Source organism: Passer domesticus, chromosome 15, assembly GCF_036417665.1.
Source record: "Passer domesticus isolate bPasDom1 chromosome 15, bPasDom1.hap1, whole genome shotgun sequence".
NCBI classification, from domain to species: domain Eukaryota; kingdom Metazoa; phylum Chordata; class Aves; order Passeriformes; family Passeridae; genus Passer; species Passer domesticus.
This window is the reverse complement of record NC_087488.1, coordinates 15,626,268-15,639,378: the sequence shown is the minus strand read 5'-3', so window position 1 is coordinate 15,639,378 and position 13,111 is coordinate 15,626,268. Positions and strand designations below refer to the sequence as shown.

Here is a 13,111-nt window from a genome sequence, read left to right as displayed (position 1 = left end):
GTGCACCCTGGGGGTTTCTCCCTGCTCAAAGCCCCCTGATCCTGGCTGGAGCCCTGGCAGAGGTGGGAATTTGTGCACAACACGAGGGCTGCTAGGCAGGGCTGGGCAGCGATGGATTTATTCACCTGGGACCTCTCCCCCCCGTGCTTGCCTTGCAGCCCAGCTGCCTGTGGGGAGGGGGGATGCCCCGGGGCTGGGAATTTTGGATCAGCGATGATCCCAACTCCTTCGGCGCCGTGATCCAGGTGTCCTGCACCCTCTTTGGAACCAGACAGTGGGAAGCCCAGCCCTCCACTGTGCAGAGCTGCCTGCTTGACCAGGAGTCCTGGAGTGTGGAATTCCTTCTCCAGCAGCCTGGCTGTGCCCCGGAGGTGTGCTTGCAGGATTTGAGGAGGCTCAGCTGCAGAAGCAGAGCATGAGGATGAACCCAGGCACAGCCCTGCATGCAGGCTGTCCCATGTCCCAGCGAGGTCCCTGAGCTCTGGGCAGTGTCCCTGCCCCTGGGGTTGTGCTTCAGAGCCTCCTGTCCCCCTTGGCTGGGGGGTCCCGGGGCGGTCCCGTGGAGGGGGGCCAAGGATCCAGGCCAGAGCGCATGATGGGAATGATGAGATCGTCCATGTTTGGCATCACCAGAATTTTCTACAAAGAGGAATCCAGAATAACAAATCAGTGGGTCTGAACACCACGGGGACACTCCTGGAGGAGCCTTGGCAGGAGCCAGGCCGAGGTCAGGGACTGTGAACTGGGGCTCTCACCCCACAGCAGCAGCCCCAGGAGGGTCCCAGCTCTGGATCAGGGTGGGGACAAGCAGGGACAGTTTTTCTTTGCCCTGGCCACCTCAATGGCTTCAGGGATGGTCACAGCAGAGAGGCAGGACCAGCATTTTGAAACTATCCAAATGGGTGGCTTTTGGGGGCCCTAAGTATCTGTGGGGACATTTCTGCTCTTTGAGCAGAGGTGGGAGGCTGAACACAAACCCTTGGGAAGGCAAATCTCCCAAACATCCCCAAACCAGAATGGACAGGTAGATTCAGCCCTTCTGGGGGGTGTCTGCCTGGGACTGCCTGACACCCCAAACTCTCCCTGCAAATGATGGGAGAAAATCACTTTCCCTCAGCCCTTGAGCTGGTTATTTGGGTTCTGCATCTTCACTGCTCCAAGCTGGCCAGACCAGACCAGAGCAGGGGCTGGCTTTTTGCAGAAACAGCTGGCCCGAACTCCCCGATGGCAGCAATGCCCAAGCCTCAGCAGGGTTTGCTGAGCCCCTGGACAGCAGCCCAGGCACCTGAAACTCGTGCTTCAGCTTCTTCTCAATCCACTCGGTGACATGCAGGAACGTCACCTCCCGCTCGCCCAGCTTGGGGCGCACCTTCAGCTCCAGCTGCGGGGGCACTCGGAAGCTGTACCTGCGAGGGGACAGGGAAAGGCAGAAAGCATCACCTGCCAGAGGTGTGGCACTGCTGGGTTTCAGGGAGGAGCTGACAGCTCAGGGTCCCCACATCTGTGCTGGCCTGGGTGCAGACTCAGGAATGAGCCTGAGGTCTGTGAGCCCCTTTGGGGAGCAGCCTTGGGCTGTAGGTGCCAAGAGGAGCCCAAAGCCCTGGGGCTGGGTGCCCACAGGGGGCAAGGGGCGCTGGCAGCAGGACGTGCTGGGGGAGCAGAGCTGGTACCAGACACGGTCGGTGGGCGGCGGGGGGATGTTCACAGCCAGGGTCCCTGCCAGCTCCTGCACCTCCACCGTCAGCAGCAGCGGCGTGTTGGACACCTCCTCCATCTTCTTCTTGATGAACTCGTTCTCCGTGGCCTTCTGGAAGTACTTGGACTTGGCGATCTTGTCCACGAAGCGCAGGATCTTCCTGCTCGTGCTGTTCCCGCCCACGTGCCTAAAGCAAGAGGGGCCCCAGCTCAGCCCTGCTGGGTTTTGGGGTCCCCCCGCCCTCTGCCACAGCACCCCACAGGCACAGAGTCCCCTTTGGAGGCTGCCACGATGTGCTGTGTGTGTCCTGCTGAGGACACCGTCCCCATGCCCCTGTGCTGACGTGGCACCGTGTGCCCCCAGCCCCTCCCCGTGCCCCCCGTGGCACGGACCCCCAGCACCCCCGTACCCCTCGGGGCCAGGCGGGGGCGGCCGCTCCCCCACGGGCTCTGCACTGGTTCCATCTTCCTCGTCGGAGGAGCCGGCGCTGGACGACTCGGCGTCGCTGTCTGCCAGCAGGATCAGCCGTGGCCTGGCCCTGCGAGCCCCAGGAGGTCACAGGCTGCTCTGGGACAGCGGCCTCGCCCCGCTGGGGCAGGAGGAGCAGGAGAGCCCCTCCACGGGCACATTCCTCACCCCTCTCTGCCTGCCTCTGCAGGGCCGCTCTCCTCTGCAGAGCTCTCCTTCCCCAGCTTGCTGAGGTTCATCTTTGTCTCCAGTGTCATCTGCAAGGAGCCGCTGTAGGTGACCTCCATGTCCACCCAGAGCCCTGCCAGGGAGAGGGACAGGGCGAGATCAGGTCAGCACCTCGGGGCTCAGAGCTGGGCACTGCCAAGCCCTCCCAGCTCTGGGCACCGGGCTGGCAGCTCTGTAAAGCCATCCTGGAGGCAGCACTGGGGTCCCCGTGCCTCTGTGGGGCTCTCACCTCGCTCGTTGATGGTGGGGTTGGAGGCACTGAGCACCGAGGGGATGGATGTGCCCATGTCCAGCTCTGTCAGCGTCAGCTCGTTCATGAAATAGGGGAGCTGATGGAGGGAACCCCCGTGGGGGACAGTCAGCACTCCCCGTGGGGCCTCGGGAGCAGGGCTCCCCTGGGCGACGCTCCTGCCTCTCACCTTGATCTTGCTCAGCTTCTTCTGGATCTTGCTGGACACCTGCTCTGCCCAGTACTGCTCACGCAGGAAGTCCCAGAAGATGCGTGCCACCAGCGCGTTCATCCAGGCCATGCTCGTGTCCTCGTGGGAGGGGACAGCAGCCACCAGCCCCTGCAGCGGGGTGGCCCCGTGAGCAGTGGGACCTGCTGTCCTGTGCCCCGGGGCTTGGCTGCTCAGGCAAACCCCACACTGCAAGTGGCTCCATCAGCCAGGGCTGGGCTTGTCCCCCTCACCTTGGTGGGCGTGGGGCTGCCCAGAGCTCCATGAGAGGGGCTCCTCTCCGGGCTGCCTGCCCCCTGTGCTGGCACGAACCGGGCCATGTAGGTGCTGTAGTCCAGGTAAATCTCCTCGGTGCTTCCCGACGCGTCCCTGGAGGGATCCGTGCCTGGGATGTCCTCGGTGCTGCCCCCGCTGCTGCTGCCGCTGCTCTGCGCAGCCCATCCCGTGCCTGGCCGTGTGGAATCACAGAATCCTTTCGCTTGGAAAACCCCTCTCATGTCATCAACACAACCACCCCAGCACTGCCCAGGCCAGCACCAACCCGTGTCCCCAGGTGCCACATGCACGTGGCTTTAACTCCCTCCAGGGATGGGCTCCAGTATCCCCAGTATCCCCCTGGGCCTGGACAGCCCTTTCAGCTAAAGAACTGCTCCTAATATCCACTCTGTAGGGTCAGGATGGCATCAGGGGTGACACAATGCCTGTCCATGACACCAGTGACATGCCACCCACTCTGTGCTGATGATCTGAACCCTCTTGGCTGCACTTTGGGCTCCTCCATGTCTGTCCCTCCACGCTCACTGCTGCCCACCAAGGCACCCTTGGGTCAGTCTCTGCTCCTGGACCAGTCCTGGCCGTGGTGGCTGCCCCTCACCTGTCACCCTGCTGTCACCGTGGCTGCTGGCCGTCCCGCGGGAGGCTTGTACGAGGTGCTGGTACCACTCCTCCTTCTCCCGCCCCGTCCGCCCGAACAGGTACAGGCACCTGTCCCTGCCGTCCCCCGGCACGTCCTGCCCGGCCACCGGCGCCTTCCCGGCGCCCTCCTCCCCCTGCAGCTCCGTGTCGCGCTCCTCGCCGCCCTGTCCCTCCTCCGCCTGGGCCAGCAGCACGCAGATGGGATATTTCTTGTTCCACGTCCGCTTTCGGGCCAGGCTGGGCGGGCACAGGAAGACCTGCGGCACCGAGAGCGGGGTGAGCCCGGCCCGGGCGCGGAGGGTCCCCGGGGGACCCCCGGGCTCACCTTGGCGTCCGTCAGGTCGTAGCAGCGGTGGCTGACGAAGGCGGCGTCCAGGATGTCCTCCTCGAAGGTGGCCCGGCGCGGGATGTTGCTCTTGGGGTAGGACAGCTTGAGGGTGGCCCCGTCCAGCACGGCCCGCACCGAGTGCGTGAGCGACGGGTGGAAAAGCTCGGGGTCGTACACGCGCAGCTGGTTCATCCAGCCCTGCAACACGGGGAGGGGGGATGCTCCCGCTCACCACGGACACCCCCAGCCCCCCACCCCGGACCACCCCTCCCCTACCTGGAGGCGGGGGGCTTCCCGCGGCTCCCCCGGCAGCAGCTTGGGGCGCAGGCGGCCCCAGGCTCCCCGAGCGGCCGGCGGAGCCTTGGGCACGAGGAGGAGGATGGCGAGGAAGCCCAGCAGCATGCCGCAGAGCAGCCCCAGGCAGAGCCCGGCGGCGTAGGGCGGCAGCGGCAGCACCAGGTAGCCGTAGGCGAGCAGGGCGATGCAGGCGAGCGCCCGGCCCGGCACGGAGCCCCCGGGCCCCGCCGCCGCCCCCTCCTCGGCCGCCGGCAGCGGCGGCTCCGCGGCTCTCTGCGCCACCTCCACCACCTGGATCACGTCCCCGTAGGAGCAGATCTCGTAGCGGCAGTTCAGGGTGGGCTCCCAGGGCGTCCAGTCCCGCAGCCGGCGGCCTCCGGCCCCGCGGCTGCCCCCGGGGCTGCCCCCCGGCTCCCTGGCCCGGCCCGTGGGGCTGCTCTCCTCGGCCATCAGGCGGCTCAGGCGGCTCAGGGGCTCCTGCACGGCCTCCGACAGCCGCCTCCTGGTGTCCTCCAGCCGGAGCAGCGCGGCTCGGCTCTCCGACGGCGACACGCTGGGCGACGACGGAGCCGTGCGCGACCTGGCCGGGCTCAGCCGGGGCTGCGGGGCCCGCGGGAGGTCGGCCAGGAGCATCCCCTCGGGCTGGGGCGAGGGGGGACGCTTCGTGTCCCCGTCGGCCGTGGGAAGGAGCCCGCAGCCCTCCCGGTCGCCTCCGTCCTCCCCGGTGCCGCCGGCGTGGGGCGTCGGTCCCTCGATGTCGCCGCGCCGAGGCGAGCCCGGGCTCGGTGCCAGGGCTGGAGAGGCGTCTGCTGCCACCGCAGCCTGGTCTGCCATCGCTCGCATCGCCGACGGCCCTGCCGAGGGGCGGGGAAGCAGCTGTCACAGCTGGAAGGGCTCCGTGGCACCGCGGGCACGGAGCATCCCTGCTCTGCTCCTGCCTCCCCATGGGCACCGCCCGGGGTCAGCCCGCCTGCCAGCCTGCTTTGGGATGGCTCCTGGGCCCAGCTCCGTGGCTGCATGCGGGAACACGCCTGTCCAAGGAGGATAAACCCCGGCCGGGCAATTATCCATGGGGCTGAGAGAGCCCGGAGCTGCCAGCAGGGCTGCAGCCAAACGGGGGGATTTTCCACACCGGGATTTTCCACACCGGGATGTTCCACACCGGGATGTTCCACTGCTCCCAGTGCCAGCCCAGGGCTGCCAGGCCGGCGGGCAGGACTCCCTGGCTCCTCTAGAAGTTCATGGTTTGGCCCCTGCTTCGAGCAGTGCATGGATCCAAAATGGAGCCAGCCCAGCCCCAGTGCCCAGGCAGCAATCTCTGGCTTTACTGGGGGTGCAGAGGACAAAAGTTTTTCTAACACGAGTTTCCATTGTCCTGAGGGGGTCCATGGCCTGAAGGAAGTGCTGTCCTGTCCCCACCAGCCACCACCACCCCTCCCTGCTGCTCTCCATGGGCTGACCTGCTCTGAGCCGTGTCCCCTCCGGGATTTTGGGAGGGATCTGCAGGACGGGCTCTGCAGGGCCACCGCGGTGCTGAGTCAGCTCCCGGCGGGTCCCTGGGGTGCTCAGCCCCTCCCTGCCCCCCTCCCCTCACAGCAGCCCTGCAGCAGCAGCAGGAATGCATCCCAGGGACCCTGGAGCTGCTGCCCTGCATCTTCAGAGCTCCTCGGTGCCAGGAATTAATCACAGCCTGCGCCGCAGCTGCCTCCAGCCCCCTTTATATAATCTCAGCTCTTGCTTCGCTTCTCCTTTGCAGGAGCCACTTGTTAACCCCAGATCAGCCACGGGTGATTGTCCCGGTGGTGCCAGCCCTGGCAGAGAGCCTGGCTGGTGCTGGTGGCACGGCTGGCACCGCCAGCAAGGCACCAAAACAGCCAAAGGAGGAGGGAGCAGGGCCTGAGAGGAGCCTGCTCCAGGGGAAGGTGGCCCTTTAAGGTCCCTTCCAGCCCACAGCATTCCATGGTTCTGTGCTTCCAAGGGATCCCTGACACTGCAGGGCCCTGTCCAACCCCCACCCACCACTGCAGCCTGGACCCCCCTGCCCCTCACCACGCAGGGCTCCCAGTGGCCCCATCACAGCCACTCCCAGCTGCCCAGTATCCCCAGTATCCCCAGCATGCCCAGCATCCCCAGTGTGCCCAACATGCCCAGTATCCCCAGTATCCCATTATCCCTATTATCCCAGTATCCCCAGCTGCCCAGTATCCCCAGTATCCCCAACATTCCCTGTATCCCCAGTATCCCAGTATCCCCAGTATCTCAGTATCCCCAACATTCCCTGTATCCCCAGTATCCCAGTATCCCCAGTATCCCCAGCGTGCCCAGCATGCCCAGTATCCACAGCATGCCCAGCTGCCCAGTATCCCCAATATCCCCAGTATCCCCAGTATCCCCAGCACCCTGGTGCCCCTACCAGAACGCCCCTGGGCTGGTGCTCGGAGGGTCCCGGCCGGTCCCTGCTCCGTGTCCCTGCCAGGCCAGGGGACAGTGTCCCCCCAGGGCTGGCCTCGGTGCTCCTTGTGCTCACCCCACCGTGCCCAGCTCCGTTCCCACCGCTCCGTACTCGTGGGTTTTAAAAGCTAAAAAAGAAAAGGAAAAAAAAAAAAAAAAGAAGTCTGTTTCCTGAGAGACCATTAGCACGGTGGAAGACAGAGATAATAATAGCCTGGGTTTGTATGGGAGCTCTCCCCTGGCAGGGATGCTGAGCACAGAGGGGCTACACTGCAGCCACCTCTGGGGAGGGTGGGGACAGCAGGACAGACCCTGCTGGCTGTCCCGCCTGGACCAGCAGTGCCCCAGGGAGAGGTGCAGCCCTGGGGGAGGCTTTGCTGCTGCTCGGGCTCCAGAGAGCAGCACGGAGTGTGGAGGTGCCCCAGCATGCCCAGTATCCCCAGCACTGCCCCCTCCCTGCAGCTCGTCCCCAGGCTGTGGCCCTGCAGGATCAGGGGGCTCTGTGTGCTCTTTGCAGGATAAATCAGACGTGAAGTCCTTGCAAGTGCTGTCATGGGGGCAGCACGGTGGGCTCGGTGGGGTCACGGGGCAGTGGGGTGATGGGGGCTTTGGAGGTGCCAGCAAACAGCTCTCAGGGGTGATGCCACCCCTGCCAGGACACCCCTGAGAGGGATGGGGCTGAGAGGGGTGTCTGCTGAGGGACAGCCAGCCCAGCACGGTCACATCTGTGCAGGGCAGGGACACAAGAGCCCTAATGACAGTGTCCCCCCTCACCAGGGCCACGACCATCAGTGAGCCTCTCCCTGGATTCCAGCTCCAAAATTCCGCTCCTTGCTCCTGGATTTGGCTCAAATTCAGAGCTTGACACGACCTGGCAGAGCCAAGCTGTGACCCAGCTTGGGCTGGTGGCCTGGGGTGTCTCCACTGGGACATTCCCTCACATGGCAGCAGAGGTGGCACGGCACAGCCTGGCACGGGGGGAGCTCCCGGGTGGGCACCGCCTGCTTGGTCCTTGCTTTGCTTGTAGGATCAGGGAGTTAATTGAAATATCAACTTCATTAACTTCCCTCAGTCCTCGGTGGTTAATTAGGGTGGCAGTGGCGCTGCTGGTGGGCACGTGGCACCACAGCAGCACTTTCCTCACCAGCCAAAGGAGCTGGAAATCCCTCTCTAATTATCTGCACAAAACACTGTGACAGAGCCCGGCTGTGACTCTGTCCCTGCATTATCCCAGGACCAGGGAGCACTGGGGTGGCTTTGGGGGAATTCTGCAAGCTCAGAGGTAACTTTGCCCAGTGGGGTGGCAGCGTGGGATCCCAGCTCCATCCTCTGCTCCCAGTTCCACATCACAGGGGTTTTACTGGTGAATCCTGGAGTGGGTTTTGTGCTAATGGGGGAGCAAGGAGCCAGATGGGCTTTGGGATGCCTGAGAGCCTGCCAGCCCCAGGAGCCGCTCCCAAATCCTGTCCTGTGCATCCCAGGGCTTTGGGGTGCCTGAGAGCCTGCCAGCCCCAGGAGCCGCTCCCAAAGCCTGTCCTGTGCATCCCGGGGCTTTGGGGTGCCTGAGAGCCTGCCAGCCCCAGGAGCCCCTCCCAAAGCCTGTCCTGTGCATCCCAGGGCTTTGGGGTGCCTGAGAGCCTGCCAGCCCCAGGAGCCCCTCCCAAAGCCTGTCCTGTGCATCCCAGGGCTTTGGGGTGCCTGAGAGCCTGCCAGCCCCAGGAGCCCCTCCCAAAACCTGTCCTGTGCATCCCAGAGAGCCTGGCAGCCCCAGGAGCCGCTCCCAAAACCTGTCCTGTGCATCCCGGGGCTGGAGCCCAGCCCTGCCTCTCTCTGGGCTCTGCCCCACGCCCCTTTTCAGCCATTCCCGGTCTCTGCTCGTCCCGCAGGGGCTCTCAGCCATGGGGACGGACCCAGCCACTTCCCACATCCATGCCATTCGCGCCGGCACAGCCTCGCCGCAGGAATTGCAGGGAGCAGCAGTTATCCCGTGGATGATGCTGCCGGGAGCTCCTGGCAGCTGCAGCTCCTTCCACCGCCAGCAAATCCACACCCCTGAGGTGAGCGGGGCCCTGGAGTCTATTTTGGAGCTTTCCCTGACATCCCGCTCCTCTGATCTCGGTGGATCTTACGGGAGGCGCTTTCAAAGCAGCGCATCCCCCTCCTCCTCCTCCTCCTCCTCCTCCTCCTCCTCCCTCCGTGCGGTCCCGGCCGTGCGGAGCCCCTTCCTCCCCCTATCCCGGCTCCTGCCCGGGATGAAGGCTGAGCCCCGGCCGCGTCCCTCGGCATTCGGGAGCCGGGATCCATCCCAGGGCAGCACAGCCAGACCCGCGTTTTGCCCAAACGGCACCAAGATTTTTTTTTTTTTTTTCCTCTTGCACCGAGGAAGGTGCCGCTCCCAGCAGAGCCTGAGCCCGGGGCTCATCCGGGAGAGAGGTTTGGGATAAACGGCCCGAGCAGGGATTTGCGGGGCTGATCTCTGGAAGGAGAAGGGAGCTGCGGCAGCTCGGCCCCTTTGGAACCTGCCCAGGTTCACCTTCAGAGCCCTCACCTTGCCACATGCCGGGCTGTCCCTCCTCCTTCTCCTCCTCCTCCTCCTCCCCGGGACCCCCGAACCCACCACGGGCCCCGGTCAGACCCCGCACCCCCGGGTGACCCCGCTCTGCTCTCCGGGGTCAGGGTGGTCCCTGGGGTGCCCGCACCCACCCCCAGAGCCCCGCAGCGCCCGAGGGACCCCCGGTGCCATCCGCCCCCAACCCTGCTGGGGACAGCGGGGCGGCCCGGGGCCCCGCAGCGCCGGTACCTGCGGCGGGGGGCCCGGGGAGCCGGGAAGGGCCGCTCGGTCCGGTGGAGGAGAAGGACGAGCAGTGCTGGGGAATCGGAGCGGTCCCAGCGCCGGGGGAGGATAACGGGGGGTCAGTCCCGGTACCGGGGGCACCGGGGAAGAAGAGCCCGTGCCGGTGCCGGTGCCGGTGCCGGTGTCAATGCCGGTGCCGGTGTCGGTGCCGGTGCCGGTGTCAGTGAGGCCGGTCCGTCCTGGTGCCGGGATCCAAGGAGCGATGCCGGTGCCGGGATAGCAGGGCCGGTTCCGGTGCCGGTGCCGGCGGTGAAGAGCCGCTACCGGCAGCCCCGCCGCGGTCCCGCTGCCGGCTGCAGATGCCCGGAGCCGGGCTGGCACCGGCGGTGCCGGAGCATCCGCAGCCCCGAGCCGGCTCCGCGCCCCGCCGGGGAGCTGCGGGCCGGGCCGGGGGTCCCGGGGGATGAGGAGGGGTTCGGAGCGGGGTCCCCCCGGTACCGGGACCGCCCCGGGACCGCGCCGGTGCCGCCGGGCCCGCAGCGCCCTCTGCGGGCGGCGGGGCGGGACCGGGGCGGGACCGGGGAGGGACACGGGGGTGGGAGGGACACGGGGGTGGCCCGGTGAGGGGAGGGACACGGGGGTGGGCCGGTGGGTGGGCGTGGCGGGGGCGCGGCCGGGCCAGCGGAACAGAACGGAACGGAACGGAACGGAACGGAACGGGCGGCGGGCGCAGCCATGTCCTTCTGCTCCTTCCTGGGGGGAGAGGTGTTCAAGGACCACTTCCAGCCGGGTGAGGGGCGCTCCCCGCGGCTCCGGGGGTGCGGTCGGGGGGGGTTGTCCCCCCAGAATCTGTCCCCCCGCTGTGAGCGGCTGAGGGGGGGTCAGGGGGGGTTTCCTTCTCCGGAGCATCCTCCAGCCGCGGGTCCGGGCGGGGGTCCCCCCTCTGCGGTGCTTGCTGGGGTCCTCCCCACGGGGTGGGGGGTCCCGATGGGGATTCGGGGGTTCGGTCCCTGTGGGAGCCCCTTGTGGGGGTCTGTCCTGTGGGGAGTGGGGGTCCTGCCCCTCCACCCCGTGCCTGGCCCTGGGGGTGCCCTGGGGATGCCTTGGGATTCCCTGGAGGTGTTCTAGGGGTCCCTGGACTTCCCTGGGGATGCCCTGAGGATTCCCTGGGGGTGTCCTGGGGGTTCTCTGGACTTCCCTGGGGATGCCCTGGGGGTGTTCTGGGGGTTCCCTGGGGGTGTTCTGGGGGTCCCTGGACTTCCCTGGGTATTCCCTGGGGGTGCCCTGGGGGTACTCTGGGGTTGTTCTGGTGGTGCCCGGGGTTGTTCTGGGGGTGCCCGGAATATTAGCAGGAATATTGCCCGGGGGTGCGGCAGCCGCGCTGTCCCGCGGGTGTCCCGTGTCCCCGCGCTGACCTGTCCCCTCGCTGTCCCCCCGCCGTGCCCTCCCCGCAGGTATTTACGTGTGTGCCAAGTGTGGCCATGAGCTGTTCTCCAGCCGGGCCAAGTACGAGCACTCGTCGCCGTGGCCAGCCTTCACCGAGACCCTGCGGGGGGACAGCGTGGCCAAGCGCGAGGAGCGCCCGGGGGCGCTGAAGGTGCGACCCCCGACCCCGGGCCCGAACAAAAACACCCCGGGCTGGCTCTCCGTGAGCCCCCGGAAAGCCACATTGCTGCCAGCCCCTGTCCTTCCTCCCCCAGGTGACGTGTGGCAAGTGTGGCAACGGGCTGGGCCACGAGTTCCTCAACGATGGCCCCAAGCGGGGCCAGTCCCGCTTCTGAATATTCAGCAGCTCGCTGAAGTTCGTCCCGAAAGGTACCAGAGGTGGCTTGGCCCCTGGCCCAGTGCAGGGAGTTGGTTTTGGGCACGCTGTGAGTGCTGCACTGCTTGCAGCAGGGTGGCCCTGGCCGGGCTGATAAGGCCAGGGAGCTGCTCCTGGGCTAAATCCAGCTCACTCTGCCCAGCTCAGGACTCCCTGGGGTAAATCCAGCTCACTCTACTGAGCCCAGGGCTCTCTGAGCTCAGCTGGAGCTCCTGGGGTAAATCCAGCTCACCCTGCCCAGCTCGGAGCTCCTGGGGTAAATCCAGCTCACCCTGCCCAGCCCAAGGCTCCTGGGGTAGATCCAGCTCACCCTGCCCAGCCCAGGACTCCTGGGGTAGATCCAGCTCACCCTGCCCAGCTCCTGGCTCTGAGCAGCACCCAGGACTCCGTGGCTTTGAGGGTGGCTGAGTTTTTGGGGGGTTTCTCTGGGGGTGCAGGGAGTCTCTGTGCTGGCACTGAGGGGCTGGGGGGGTTTGCTGGGCACTCCCTGGGGAAGTTGTCAAAGGATAAACTCTCGAGGAGAGGCCTCAGGAGGCCAAATTCCAGGCCATGAGCTGGTCAGGCTGTGGGGGTGGGGATGTGTGTAGCAAAACCCCCAGATAAAAAGGGCTGGTGGTTCTGGAGGAAGAAACACGAGCCCTGATTGCTCCTCCCCTGTTTTTAGGTAAAGCTGACCTGAAGGAGAAATAAGTGAGCTGCTGCACCTGCCACTGCCCTGGGCTAATCCTGCCTGCACTCTTGGGATGCACTGACCTGCCAAGGGGACCCACAGCACGAGCAACCCCAAGGAAGCTCCTGGTCCAAGTTTGCCCCTGATTTCCTGGTCACGGTTTCCCCTTGATTTCCCTGTCAGGGTTTGATTCCCTGATTTCCCTGTCAGGGTTTTATTCCCTGATTTCCCTGTCAGAATTCCCCTGTTTTCCTGTTGCAGTTCCCCTTGATTTCTGTCACGGTTCCCCCCTGATTTCCCTGTCACAGTTCTCTCCTGATTTCCCTGTCACGGTTCCCCCTGATTTCTCTGTCACGGTTCCTCCCTGGTTTCTCTCTAACGGTTCTCTCCTGGTTTCTCTGTCACAGTTCCTCCCTGGTTTCCCTGTCAAGGTTCTCCCTATCCCAGTTTCCCCAGTTTTCCCCATCCCAGTCCCCCCAGGTTTCCCTATCCCAGTTTCCCCAGTTTTCCCTATCCCAGTCCCCCCAGGTTTCCCTATCCCAGTTTCCCCAGTTTTCCCTATCCCAGTCCCCCCAGGTTTCCCTATCCCAGTCCCCCCAGGTTTCCCTATCCCAGTTTCCCCAGTTTTCCCTATCCCAGTTCCCCAGGTTTCCCCATCCCAGTCCCCCCAGGTTTCCCTATCCCAGTCCCCCCAGGTTTCCCTATCCCAGTCCCCCCGTTTTCCCTGTCCCAGTTTCCCAGTTTTCCCTGTCCCAGTTCCCCTGGTTTCCCTGTCCCAGTCCCCCCATTTTCCCCATCCCAGTCCCCCCGTTTTCCCTATCCCAGTCCCCCCCGTTTCCCCCGTCCCATTTCCCCTCTGGGGCTGTTCCAGCCCCAGCCCAGAGCTGCAGTGCCCGTGCTGACCCCGTCACTGTCCTTTGCTGTGACAGTGTGCAGAGCCTGGCAGGCCCGGCTCGGTGCAGGAGGCTCTGCTGGCACTCCCGG

The 13,111-nt window shown here is 65.5% G+C and overlaps 2 protein-coding genes across 4 annotated transcripts; one reads left to right on the top strand and one right to left on the bottom strand.

Annotated features, from left to right (window-relative positions):
• Positions 1 to 102: 102 nt before the first annotated feature.
• LOC135281319 (testis-expressed protein 2-like) lies at positions 103 to 10,212 on the bottom strand. 3 transcript variants are annotated; one of them, XM_064390068.1, is made up of 13 exons: positions 9,642 to 10,212; positions 6,804 to 6,969; positions 4,370 to 5,244; positions 4,091 to 4,291; positions 3,725 to 4,022; positions 3,084 to 3,298; positions 2,812 to 2,961; positions 2,622 to 2,721; positions 2,333 to 2,465; positions 2,106 to 2,234; positions 1,733 to 1,883; positions 1,286 to 1,406; positions 103 to 639 (listed from the first exon to the last, which is right to left on the bottom strand). In XM_064390068.1, the coding sequence occupies exons 3-12, from the start codon at positions 5,231 to 5,233 to the stop codon at positions 1,311 to 1,313; spliced, it is 2,337 nt and encodes a 778-aa protein (XP_064246138.1). In that variant the 5' UTR covers positions 5,234 to 5,244; positions 6,804 to 6,969; positions 9,642 to 10,212; the 3' UTR covers positions 103 to 639; positions 1,286 to 1,310. The 3 variants fall into 3 exon arrangements, with proteins under 3 accessions (XP_064246138.1, XP_064246137.1, XP_064246136.1); XM_064390067.1 differs by having other exon boundaries at positions 1,671 to 1,883; positions 6,918 to 6,969; XM_064390066.1 differs by having other exon boundaries at positions 1,671 to 1,883; positions 9,642 to 10,211.
• A 67-nt stretch (positions 10,213 to 10,279) lies between these two features.
• Positions 10,280 to 12,721, top strand: MSRB1 (methionine sulfoxide reductase B1). Its single transcript, XM_064390077.1, has 4 exons — positions 10,280 to 10,425; positions 11,090 to 11,232; positions 11,336 to 11,450; positions 12,122 to 12,721. The coding sequence occupies exons 1-4, from the start codon at positions 10,371 to 10,373 to the stop codon at positions 12,145 to 12,147; spliced, it is 339 nt and encodes a 112-aa protein (XP_064246147.1). The 5' UTR covers positions 10,280 to 10,370; the 3' UTR covers positions 12,148 to 12,721.
• Positions 12,722 to 13,111: the final 390 nt, after the last annotated feature.

Coding starts and splice junctions, on each gene's coding strand:
- LOC135281319 (XM_064390067.1), bottom strand. CDS start 5,233: ATGCGAGCGATGGCAGACCAGGCTGCGGTGGCAGCAGACGCCTCTCCA. Junction 2,466..2,621: donor CCCCACCATCAACGAGCGAG/GTGAGAGCCCCA, acceptor TCTCCCTGGCAG/GGCTCTGGGTGGACATGGAG. Junction 1,884..2,105: donor CCCCCGCCTGGCCCCGAGGG/GTACGGGGGTGC, acceptor CTCTTGCTTTAG/GCACGTGGGCGGGAACAGCA.